The sequence below is a fragment of the Colobus angolensis genome, unplaced genomic scaffold (genome assembly GCF_000951035.1).
Source record: "Colobus angolensis palliatus isolate OR3802 unplaced genomic scaffold, Cang.pa_1.0 Scaffold263, whole genome shotgun sequence".
NCBI classification, from domain to species: Eukaryota; Metazoa; Chordata; class Mammalia; order Primates; family Cercopithecidae; genus Colobus; species Colobus angolensis.
The window spans coordinates 1,892,439-1,905,471 of record NW_012115855.1 but is presented as its reverse complement, the minus strand read 5'-3'; the positions used below and the strand labels follow the sequence as shown (position 1 = coordinate 1,905,471).

Here is a 13,033-nt window from a genome sequence, read left to right as displayed (position 1 = left end):
CAGCCTCAAAGTGCTGGGATTACAGGCATGAGCCACTGCGCCCAGCTGCAATGTAATTTTTGTAAAATGGAGTTTAATAATATTCTAGCCAGAAAGGTAAAAGAGCACTCTGCCCGCTTTTCCTTCTCCCACTGGCTGTTCATCCTAAGTCTCATTGCTGGGCCTCACCTTCTCTTTCTGACCCCTAAAAATCGGGTTGGCCCAGAGCTCAGTCTTCAGAGTGTTCAGCCAGGCTCAGAGCTTAGAGTATGCGAGTCACTTACAAATTCTTATCTGCAGCTCTAGACTCGCATTTCCAACTGTTTCTTTACTGTCTCCACAGGGATGTTTAATAAGCACCACACACTTAGCATGTCCAAAGGGGACCTCTTGTTCCCTCCCCTGCTGTTCCCCTGCCCAGCTTTCCCCATCTGGAGAAGTGAATGTTATTTCATTATTTAGGTTTCTGCGCAGAGAAACCTTTTCTGTCCCATCACCTCAATTTCTCCTCACTCCTTGACTCTGCAGTCACCCTCCTTGAATCTGTCTTGTTTATTGCTATGTTCTCAGGACCTCAGAGGATGCATGACTCCTACTGAGAGGTGAATAAATAAATACTGAATGAAAGAATGAGTGAAAATGAATAACAAAGCAATTTAGCAAAGAATTTGTTAAAGACAGAGGTAGTAGGAAAGAAACTAGTTCAGTTCTGGGAATACTGTCTCTTAAATTATTATTTTTTAATGGGATTGATAAATTCCTTAATGTAGGAATTTTCTTAAGTGAATTTTGCCTTCAGGAACAGCTAAAGCAGTTTAGGGATCTTGAGGAAAAATGTTGACACTTAAGTAGGTTTGGGGTCTTAATAGTGGCAGTTACTGATGAACAAGTATTTGCTAAGGTTCAGTTCTGAGATGTTAAATCCAATTCTTGATGATAATTAAATGTTTAAATGGATTTTTAAAGCACAGCAGATTATTAATTATTGCTCCCTGGTCATCAAAATTCATGCTGAAGTTCCCATCCTTTTTGCCCACTGACAATGAAAAAGATGAGTCCAAAGAGCAGATCCACCTCCAGCACCCACCGTCCTCAGGCCTGGGGCATCTGGCTGGAGGAAGGAGGTACTACCAGGAGGCCTCTTTGGAGCTGATGCCTGAGCATTATTTCTTCCACCAGGAGAGCAGTAAATGACCCCTTCCACCTGCTGCCATCCACATTTGGACTTGGGTTGTATCATTGATTTTTGCTCCTGCTGGATGAATTTTAATAATCAGTCTCAGGGAGAAAGGAGATGGCATTTTGCATTGCTTCTATGCCAGCTTCTGTTTGCAGGGAGAAAGTCACTGCATCCAAATTCGTACGGTGTCATTTTCCTCCTTTGCAAATTTGATGAGTTGGGGAGCCTCGCTCTTATGAAACATGGGCTTATTATTCTTTGGCCAGCATCTAGGTGGTGAACTTGTGAAATTTTAAAAACAAAATCCCACTCACCACAGCAAGATGAATAAAAAAACTACAGTGCCATCTGCTGGCATCCTGGGGAAATTCAAGCACTACCTGGGCCAAGTCCAAACCAAAGGATAAAATTATTTAAAGTGTGTGATAGTTTAAAGACAGTAGATTAAAAATAATGAAAATATTGTCAGTCATCATTTCAGAGAGGAAAATGCAATTACATTTTGGGATAATGGTGTAGCACTGGGAGCGTACGTTTTTCTGCAGTGCACTTTTTGAAGTATTTTGATGACTTTCAGGGAAAGTAAAATTTCACAATTTATGTTTTCACTTATTACATCATCAGTTGTATCCTGAGGTAGGGATATTTGGTCCATAGCAGTTAGGTCAAGACTTCTCTAGTCCTGGCCAGGCATGGTGGCTCACGCCTATAATCCCAGCACTTTGGGAGACCAAGACAGGCAGATCACCTGAGGCCAGGAGTTCAAGTCCAGCCTGGCCAACATGGTGAAACCCCATCTCTACTAAAAATACAAAAATTAGCCAGGCGTAGTGACACATACCTGTAGTCCCAGGAGGGTGAGGCAGGAGAATCGCTTGAACTTGGGAGGCGGAGGTTGCAGTGAGCTGAGATCACACCACTGCACTCCAGCCTGGGCAACAGAGGGAGACTCTGTGTCCAAAAAAAAAGGGACATTTCTAGTCCTTAGGGTGAGGACAAAAATACATATGGGGCTCCCTGTGCCTCTGGTGGCCCCTTACAGAAAACATGTTTAACCAGCTGCAGACTCCGGCCCACTGAAGCAAGGTGGGCAACTGAGTTCCATGACTTGAAGTGCAAAGTACAGCACAGTAAGATTTTTTTAAAAAATTAAGAATCTAAACTGAGCAGAAACGCTTTTTTCTTTCTGAAGGATTTCCTGCCTCAGTCCCAGCCAACTAGCTTGCTCTTATTTTGCTCCCACTTCTCCCATGGCCCTGAGCACGTTACATTTGCTGCTTCTCTTCCTCATTCTTCTCCTCCTCCCCTCCCCCCGCTTTTTTGCCCCTGTCTTCCTCCATCCCTCACCTGTGGGTCCGCTTTCTTCCTGTGCATCCATGTACCTTACTTGTGCTGTTGTTCAGTACGTTTTGGCTGAATGATTTAAAATTTGAAATGGCTACCTCCTAAAAGCCTTGCAGGTAAATACAGGTATTTCCATTTTTGTGTGGATAGGAGGAAGGAGAGTAGGTCCTAACCATGTTTTGGCACAATTTGATGATGAGATTTTCCTTACATGTTCTGTATTCACAGCTCAGGAATAAGGGGAAATAACTAGAATTCAAATCTGGCTCTTGTCCTTTGCAGCGGTTTCTCCCCTGATTCTGTTCTTAGCTCTGATTCTCCCTTAGTTTACAATAGAAAGCTTTCAGATTTTTGTGCTGGTCATCAACAGTTCTCTGCACTCAGATGTGGAGAATGGTGGTGCTTGCTGGGCATGGGCCTGCCACTCAGAAATGGCACCCAGTGGTCAGCCCACGCCAGTGCAGCTACACCGAAGGATGGTGGCTTATTAAAGGCGGCTCTGCATGAAAAAGCCTCCTTCCCCTCTCTCTGGTCACCTTAGATTCTCAAGGTCCTTTTATCCAAAAGGTAGGCAGAAAATCACTGTAGGTGATTAGGATGTTCAATTCTTCTTCCTCTGAATGAGACAGAGTCTCATTCAGTCACCCAGTTTGGAGGTCAGTGGTGTGATCATAGCTGACTACAACCTCGAACTCCTGGGCTCAAGTAGTCCCTCTCCTGCAGCCTCCTGAGTGGCTAGAACTAGAACTATAGGTGCATGTCACTATGCCCAGTTAAACTTAAAAAAAGTAATTTTTTTTTAAGAGACGGTGTCTCACTATGTTGCCCAGGCTGCTCTCCTCCTGCCTCAGCCTTTCCTCTAATTTTTTCAGTGTAACTCATATCTGGCCTCCCACTTTCTTATCTTCCCAAACCTTCAGATGCAAAAATCACCTCTTCCATCTTCCTTCCTGGCGATGAACTTGTACTGAAGATTCAGGTTTAAATCCCCCAAGTGTCTGTGTCTGTTCTGATGCAGGTGCCTTCTTTCTGGTTTCCCTTGGCTGCAAGCCCAAGGATACTGTATTTTCCTTCTGGGATTTGGATACACCTAATGAAAGATTTTGCTCCACCCTCTACTGTTCCCTTTTTTTCTTTTTTTTTTTGAGACACAGTTTCACTCTGTCACCCAGTCTGGAGTGCAGTGGAGCGATCTTGGCTCACTTCAACCTCTGCCTCCCAGATTCAAGCAATTCTCCTGCCTCAGCTTCCCAAGTAGCTGGGATTATGGACCTGTGCCCACCAAGCCTAGCTAATTTTTGTATTTTTAGTAGACATGGGGCTTTGCCATGTTGTCCAGTCTGGTCTCAAACTCCTGACCTCAAGTGATCCACCCGCCTCGTTCCCTTTTTGATACAACCAATTTTAACTTTCTTTGGTTTTCCCGCTTTCTTTCTTTCAATTTTGTTTGTCTTAAGTTTTTTTCTGGAGAAATGTTTAATGAACTGGTTTTGGGCTGTGTACACTTTTCAGATTATTTGGGTTAGTCTGTATCTGCCTTCACAAACTGGCAGCCAAAGGTGTTGGGGTTGGGGGGGTGGTCCAAATTCGATGCCCAGACATGTATTGATTGATTTGGACACATTTTTAAAAACATTGGTTTATTTGCCATCACTTAAAAATGTTAGAGCTCTCGTATAAAAATACAGATTTCTGGCCGGGCACAGTGGCTCACACCTGTAATCCCAGCACTTTGAGGGGGCTGAGGCAGGAGGATTGCATGAGGTCAGGAGTTCCAGACCAGTCTGGCCAACATGGTGAAACCTCATCTCTACTAAAAATATAAAAATTAGCCAGGCGTGATGGTGCATACCTGTAATCTCAGCTACTTGGGAGGCTGAGACAGGAGAATCGCTTGAACCCAAGGAGGCAGAGGTTGCAATGAGCTGAGATCATGCCACTGTACTCCAGCCTGGGCAATAGAGCAAGACTCTGTCTCAAAAACAAAAACAAAAACAAAATGCAGATTTCTGGCTTCTCTTTGAACATTGGAAGATTCAGCAGGATAGACATTGCACTTGCCAACTGGCAGCAACCAACTGGAGGAACTATGTACTGGCCACCCCCTCTATTAAGGGCACTCAATATCCTGTTGTGAGTCTCTCACCCACCTCCCTGCCCCCTTCGTTTTTCTAGAGCCGACCACTGTACTTATCTGCGGGCCCAAGTGGCATTTGTGGTGCTGAGTTTCTGTTTTCATTATTATTTGCTTTCTCTTTTCCTCTTCCACAAGAGACTTCCCAATGGCAGTAACTTCACTGTATTAATAGTTCACGGAATGAAAGGCACTTCCACTATCTAGTGAAGTCTGTCTTCTTCATTTAATATTACAGGTCTCACCTTCGAATGAGTCTTTAATAAATGTCGGCAAATGGCAATTGAGTCTATTTCTAGGAAGTCAGCAGACGGTTAGAAAAAGCCAGTGGTAAATAGCCTGTAACAGTTTCCCTGGCTGTATTAAGTAGTATTGATGCCAGGTCAAACTAGTTAGGATTTTCAGTTCTCCCATGAAAGCAAGGCTCCCTGGTAATCTGATTTGTTTTTTTCTAGGAACCCTCTTCATAAATCAAACTCGGAGGACAACTCTGTAGGTCAGTACCGCTTTTCTTGGTTTACCTATTTAATTATTTTAATACTTTATAAAAAACATGAACATGTGAGAATACAAAACCCACAATAATCCTTCCACTCAGAAATAAACACTGTTACGATTTTGATGTACATCCTTATTCTCCTTTTTCTAGGGGGTTTTAAAAAAACATAATTGTGGTCATATTCTGCATACTGTTTTATAGTTTTCAAGTTGAATACGTTATGAGCATTTTCCCATGACTGAATATTCTCTATGTTAATAGAGAAAGAATTAGAAGCAACCTAAATATCCAGCAAAGAACAAATTGGTTAATTAACTTATGGCACATCCAATATGGTGGAATATTACGCAGACTTAAAAATTTACTGCTGCTCTAAAAATCCTGGGGTCTGTGTCCCTAATAATGTACTTAGGATACATCCTTCAATTTGGAATTTTTTGGATCCAAGATTATGCATAATTAAGGCATTGCGTATTTTATATATTCTTGATTATAAAATTCACTCTTGGTTTAGTAACAGCTATTCTGTTTGGGTCAGAGGGTGGGTCGCTGGTAGTGATTAGGGACATAAGTACTCAATCAAACCTGGCTGCCTGCCTTTGAATCTGCCAACTCAATAGCTATTACCTTGTGCAGTTCACTTGCACCAAGCCTCAGTTTTCTCATCTGCTAGGTGGGAACAATGATGCATCATATAATTGAGTATTAAATGAAATTTGCCATTAGATAGCAAAGTGCCTGGATATAGTAGCTGAATAAATGTTAGCTGTTACCGTTTATTAGGCTGCATCTCTGTTTCAGAAACTTGAAAATGGGAGAAGGAAGAAGGGAATATAGCTTATAGTTAAAGAAATATATTCTCAGCCTATTCAGTGGCTCACTTCTCTTATCCCAGGAATTTGGGAGGCCAACGAGGGAGAATTGCTTGAGCCCAGGAGTTAGAGACTGACCTGAGCAACATAGCAAGATGCTCTCTCTACCAAAAATTTAAAAATTAGCTGGACATGGCGGTGTGCACCTGTAGTCCCAGCTACTTGGGAGACTGAGGTGGGCGGATCCCTTGAGCCCAAGAGTTTGAGGCTACAGTGAGCTGTGATTGCACCACTGCACTCCAGCTTGGATGAAGAGACCATGTCTCTTAAAAGGAAAATAAATAGGCTGGATATGGTGGTTCACATCTGTAATCCCAGCACTGTGGGAGGCCAAGGTGGGTGGATCATGATGTCAGGAGTTCGAGACCAGCCGGGCCAATATGGTGAAACCCCATCTCTACTAAAAATACAAAAATTAGCCGGATGTGGTAGCTTGTGCCTATAATCCCAGCTACTCAGGAGGCTGAGGCAGGAGAATCGCCTGCACCCAAGAGGCAGAAGTTGTAGTGAGCCAAGATTGCACCACTGCACTCCAGCCTGGGTGACAGAGCAAGACTTCGTCTCAACCAAAAAAAAAAAAAAAGAAAGAAAAGAAAAGAAAAAAGAAAGAAAATAAACATTCCCGAACTGTCCAAGAGCAAGGTTGAGTTAATAATAACTAGTCAGCTTTAACCCTGCATGTCTGACATTTGCTTCAGTGTTAAGCCCAAAGGCAGCGGGTGATACAAAACTTGCCATGGAGCTCTGTCTTTGGTGGAAAGGCTCCGGTTTCATTCCCACAGCTCTGGGGGCTGTCAAAACTTAAATGTGCGGGCATCCTGTTTTGACAGACGATGCCCTTTCTAGCCTGGGAGCACCATAGACGTGGTTCCCACATGTCTGCTTCATTGCTTGGCACCACCAGTCTAGACTGGGGAAACCCATCACTTCACTGGGTCCTGTTTCCAGTGGCCATGGAGCAACCAGACAGACAACAAGTGGTGACAGAGCTGCTACTTTGAATGTGCCACATCAGCATGATGGCAGACACCACTGCTGCTGCTTTTTATTTGTAAAGAATAAAGGACTGCTCTACCCACTCATTTTACTTACTCTCCCCTTTTGCTTTGCTTTTAAAAACGTGTTACATATTATTGATGATCAGAACCCTACCACATATTAAAAATGTCTAGCTATAGCAGCGAGTTTGTTTTCACTTGAAAGTCACCGCAGTAGTCTGGAAAGGATGGGGGGTGGGGCGGGTAGAGAGAGACCCATTTGGGAGATGTCACAGCCGGATTGCAGGCTTTCTTTTCTTCGTGCGCTGGGTAAGCTGTAGTTGGGTCACCAGGTAGCCTGAATGCCAGGGAGTGCCATATGCATGCCATAGCGAGATCCATGCAGACCACACTTCTGAGAATGACAGTGGGAGCCAGACCCACAGACCCAGGAGACCAACTCCCCTGACCTGTGGGCCCAGGACATACCAACCATTCTGTTCTTGTCATTAAATCTGGAATAACAGAAATAAACCAAGGGTAGATCAACAACAGAAATAACAACAAAACAAAGTGAGCTTCTTAAAATACCCTATTTGTGGTGTAGTTGAAATAATTGTGGCTAAGACCGAAGAGGGGAAATACACTGCAAGACGAGGCCAAATTAGGCATACTAGTTAAACAAACATCAAAGTAAACACAAGAATGCATGTTTTGCCTTCCTTTTTGATGTTTCTGTTTTTCATCTTAACCTCACTGCACCATATCTTGCTACTAGGAAATTTGCATTTCTTTTAAACAACTTTATAGCCATCTCCCATTCTTTCACAAGCTGAAAGAAGAAAAACTGTCCTTTTGTGAAATCAAAGTATTCTTACCAGCTTTGAATTATAAGGACGAGACTACTTTTATTATTAATGAATTTATTGCTTGTGCTTTTTCTTCCTTTTTTTTCCAAAGGAAAAGGAGACTGGAAGAAGAAAAATAAGTATTTCTGGCAGAACTTCCGAAAGAACCAGAAAGGAATAATGAGACAGACTTCAAAAGGTACTGCAATGCAGCTGGCGGACAGTAGGTCCTTTTAGCTCTAACGTGTGGAGAAGCTTGTGCTGTTAATCTCAGTGGATACTGTAAGTTAGCGTAACTCACCGCATGCGCCCATAAGATGTTCAACTTTTCTGACATTCCTGTTGTTACTTTAAGACTTTGTCCCAGTAATTTTCTTTTTTTTAAGTAAAAAAAAAATAAAAACCCGACAGGGGACAAGTTCACAGTTCTTCCCTTTCGTTGATCTGAGAGCAGAGGCCGAATCTTTAGTTTTCTCAGTAGCACCAACCTCAGAAAGATCTTTTCTCTCATCAAGATCTAGCCTGAAAGGGCCTAGAGAGCCCTCGTATGTGTTGGTTTGGGGCTCTCCTGTCCGCGCTCCCACTGAGGGCCTTTGCATTCTTCTGAACTTCTGATGCTCTCCTGCAGCGGGACGGTTATGGGGTGTTGCCCCTGGAAACTCCAGTGGTCTGACATCATGGGAATTTGCCTGGGCGGCTTTGTGAAGGGAGTTCTGCCCTACTCTTGGCTGTATCTTTTGTTGTTGTTTATATAGTAAGTAAATATGTCATTCCTTTGAGGCTCAGTTACATAATTTATGTTTCCCCAGTATTCAGAGAAGAAACCGGAGCAAATCCACTTCCAGATTCCAGTCCAGCTGAATGAGGTTATCACTAGATATAAAGTTTTCCTTGACCACCAGTGACACTACTTGTTTCCCTTTACAAACCTTAGTGTCCTGCGCTGTGTGGAACGTCTATCTAATTATCTGTACACGTGGAAATGAGAAAAATGGATGTGAACAGTAGACACGTCACAGCATACCTGGGTTCCTTGGCAACATTCCACATGGTTTTTTTTTTTTTTCAAGTTGTCCTACTTTTAAGCATTCCCAGTTTTTTGTATTCACCCGGCATCACTTGTGATTCAAAATAAACCTTGGATTCTAAAAAAAAAAAAGTCTAATTTAGAAAGAAAGCTAAGGAGAAAGGGAGAGGTACAAAAGGGAGGGAAGGAAGAAGCCAACAGTTTACCAGCTATCGTGAATTTTTAAAGAACCCAACCAATTTCCCATCAGCCTCTCTGCCATTTGAGGTGACACAGATAGTAAAATGAATCAAACCAGCAGGCTTCTCTCTTCACCCAGCACACACTATTATTCTCCCTGTGAAAGTAGCAAAGGGAACTTGAGGAGTATTTTTGGATTGATTGATTACAAAATGGAAATGAGATGGAAATACAGGGCAACATAAATTCCAAAGTCAGCTGTGCCTGAAATGGTTTCCTGCAAGTCTACAGGCAGACTCTTTCCCTCTGTCCTTTACACCAAAGGCAAATTAAGCCACAGCCGGGCATCCTAACGGTATTGGAAGCTGGTAAAAAGTATGCATGAGAAAGATGGGGAGGAGAGCAGGGTGCGGGACTAGAGTGGGGATGTTACAGCTCGTGTTCACTAACATGTCCTTCCCCACACGCTGACCAGAGGCACCATTGCCCAGTGTGGCTCAGATATACTAGAGGCAATAGCAGTCTGTTTGCTCTGTAGGAAAATCTTTGGAATCTAACAGAACATTCTCTTCTCTGTAGTTCTAGCTGCCTTCAGGTGTGAGTTGGAAGTTGATTTTCCCTCAGTTTGGAAACCAATTTATGACAATAATACTTTCAGATACAGACCTATATGGCATTCTTCTTCTGATTACCTGAACATGCTTCATGTCTGTGATTTGCACTTGGCATTTTTTTTTTTTTTTTGTCTTCAGATGGAGTCTTGCTCTGTCACCTAGGCTGGAGTGCAGTGGTGTGATCTCGGCTCACTGCAACCGTCGCCTCCTGGGTTCAAAGCAATTCTCCTGCTTCAATCTCCTGAGTAGCTGGGATTACAGGTGCCTGCCACCACACCTGGCTAATTTCTGTATTTTTAGTTGAGACGGGGTTTCACCTTGTTGGCCAGGCTGGTCTTGAACTCCTGACCTCAAGTGGTCCACCTGCCTTGGCCTCCCAAAGTGCTGGGATTACAGGAATGAACCACTTCGCCCGGGTGCACTTAGTTTCGAGGAATAATAACAGTGAAATAGCTTAGTAGGATTGGAAGGTTTTGCCAGGCTGTGGGTCCTCTGTCATGACCTAGGGTTCTTTCCTACTTCTTTGCAAAAATATTTTCTTCTCATTTATATTTCAAATGAAAGGACACAGAGAACCCACAGCTGAAGGAGCCTTGGAATGCTTGTATGATCCAGTTGGGTGTATAAATTAGATCTTTACTCCACCTATAGTGAGGAGCTCTCTCTTACTTTCCTCCAAAACCCGTCCACTGGGCACACCATCTCAAAGGCTCTGATCATCTTGAAGGATTTGTTTCTAGGGTGACATGGTGACATCCACATGTTCTGCAAGCCTATTTCTCAATCAGAGGTGCTTATTAGCTTCTTTAAAAGCAGCATGTTTTCCCCACTCTTTGCTTCATCAGTAACGTTCAACATACATAGTGTCCTGAGCAACATTCTTCCCTCGCCTGAGACAGCAGATATTCAGCATTGACGTTCTGTTTCACTGTTCTTATTTTCACTCCTGTTATTCTTTGTCCTCAATCTCCAGGAGAAGACGTTGGTTACGTTGCCAGTGAAATAACGATGAGCGATGAGGAGCGGATTCAGCTAATGATGATGGTCAAGGAAAAGATGATCACGATTGAGGAAGCACTTGCCAGGGTAAGCATGCAGATACCTGGTTTATATTTGTGAGGACTTGGCTTCCTGAAGTGTAAAAATGTTTGGGGCCATCAAGGGGTATAGGAATCAGGTACCCATGTTGTCAGATAAAATATTTATTCTTTTTACTTGATACAAGCATTCTACTTTGTGAGGTGAAACTTCTATAGTCAATGAAAACACGAACGAACGAATGAATGAATGGCAGATATTTTTGATCTGTGGACCACATTAGCGGGAAAAATTCACAAGCCTTTTGAAAAGAACGTAATCAGTGGTAAAAGATTAATTATTAAATAAAAATCAAATATGCTAAAAACATTGCAAACATCAGGTTTGCTTTTGTTGTTGTTGTTGTTGTTGTTTGAGATAGGATCTCACTGTGTTTCCCAGATTGTAGTGCAGTGGTGCGATCACAACTCACTTCAGCCTCAACCTCCTGGGCCCAAGCAATCCTCCCATGTCAGCTTCCTGAGTAGCTGGGACCACAAGTGTGTGACACCACACCTAGCTAATTTTTAAATTTTTTACAGAGACAGGGTCTCCTCATGTTGCCCAGGCTGGTCTCAAACCTGTGGGCTCAAGTGATCCTCTCACTTCGGCCTCCCAACATGTTAGAATTACAGGTGTAAGCAAGCACACCTGGCCTATAAATATCAATTCTATAAGATGCCTTCACAAACTGAATTTTGAATAATCTAAAGGTTATACTTACTTTCATATGTAAGTAAATATTAATTATAATTTATTGTGTTTGTTTTTTGTTTTTATTTTTATTTCCCCCTGAGTCAAGTTAGGCACTACAAGAAGCCTAATTAACCTTTAGGATACTAGAGCAGCAGTTATAATAGTAAGGCAGCAATTTATTAAGAGATTCCCTGCTTTGTTGTTGAACCACAAACCCATTGATTCTGGGATTTTCACTTTGAACAGCTGGTTCAGTACTGTGCAGATAAGTCCCAAATAAACAGGTTTGGAAATTGACAAAAACCTTCAAACCACCAAGGAACCGTTGAATGAGTTAAGACTTTACCATTGTCTTGTTCCATTTTGTGCTGCTGTAACAGAATACCACAGATTGGGTAATTCATCAAGAACGGGAATTTGTTGGCACACAGTTCCGGAGGCTGGGAAATCTAATGTCAAGGGGCCCCAGCAGGTTTGATGTCTGATGAGACTGTGCTCTCCTATGATGACGCCTTATGTACTATGTCATCTGCAGGGGAGGAAGGCTGGATGCTTATAAGCCAGAAGGAGGAATGCCAAGAAGCTAAAGGGGGCAAACTTGCCCTTTTATAATGACAGTAATACTACCCTGTCACCTCCCAAAGTTTCACCTCTTGACACCACCACACCAGCTACCAAATTCTCACCATCAGCTTGGGGAGAGACAAACATTCAACATGTAGAAACCATAACATTCAACCTATAGCAACCATTGAGTGGAATCTTAAAGGTCTGAAACCTTGAAACAGTGGCACACATGTACTCAGTTTAGTTTAATATACAGTAGTTCCCTCTTACATGCAAGGGATATGTTCTAAGACCCCCAGTAGATGCCTGAAACTGCAGATGGTACCAAACCCTATACATACTGTGTAGGTTTTTTCTTATGTTCCTATGCATACATGTCCATGGTAGAGCTTAATCTATAAATTAGACATAATAAGAAATTAACAACAATAACTAAAAATAAAATAGAACAATTATAACAATATCCTGTAATAAAAGTTATGTGACAAAGATGTCCATTTTCACTACTGTTATTCAACATAGTACTGGAAGTCCTAGCTATAGCAATCAGGCAAGAGAAAGAAATAAAAGAGAACCAAAGACTCCACTGAAAAACTATTAGAACTGATAAATTAAGTAAAGTTGCAGGCTACAAAATCAACACATAAAAATCAGTAGCATTTCTGTATACCAGCAATACATAATCTGAAAAGAAATCAAGAAAGTAATCCCATTTATAATAGCTACAAATAAAATACCTAAGAATAAAGTCAACCAAAGAAGTGAAGCTGTCATTGTGAAAGCTTTCATTATAATGAAAACAATAAAACATTGGTGCAAGGAAAGAACACCAAAAAGAAAAAAGGAAAGCTATTCCATGTTCATGGATTAGAAGAATCAATATCATTAAAATGGCTATACTACCCAAAGCAATCTACAGATTCAGTGCAATCCATATCAAAATACCAATGACATGCTTCACAGAATTAGAAGAAATAAACTTACACTTTGGGAGGCCCAGATGGGCAGATCACTCGAGATCAGGAGTTCGGGACCAACC

General features: G+C 42.2%; 1 protein-coding gene across 1 annotated transcript in view; it reads left to right on the top strand.

Moving 5' to 3' along the window:
- SASH1 (SAM and SH3 domain containing 1) overlaps nt 1–13,033 on the top strand; it is a 213,147-nt gene that overhangs the window by 125,648 nt on the left and 74,466 nt on the right. The window contains exons 5-7 of the mRNA XM_011947387.1: nt 5,093–5,133; nt 7,946–8,032; nt 10,628–10,740. Of these exons, the coding sequence (XP_011802777.1) occupies nt 5,093–5,133; nt 7,946–8,032; nt 10,628–10,740 (241 nt within the window). The remainder of the gene's footprint in view (nt 1–5,092; nt 5,134–7,945; nt 8,033–10,627; nt 10,741–13,033) is intronic.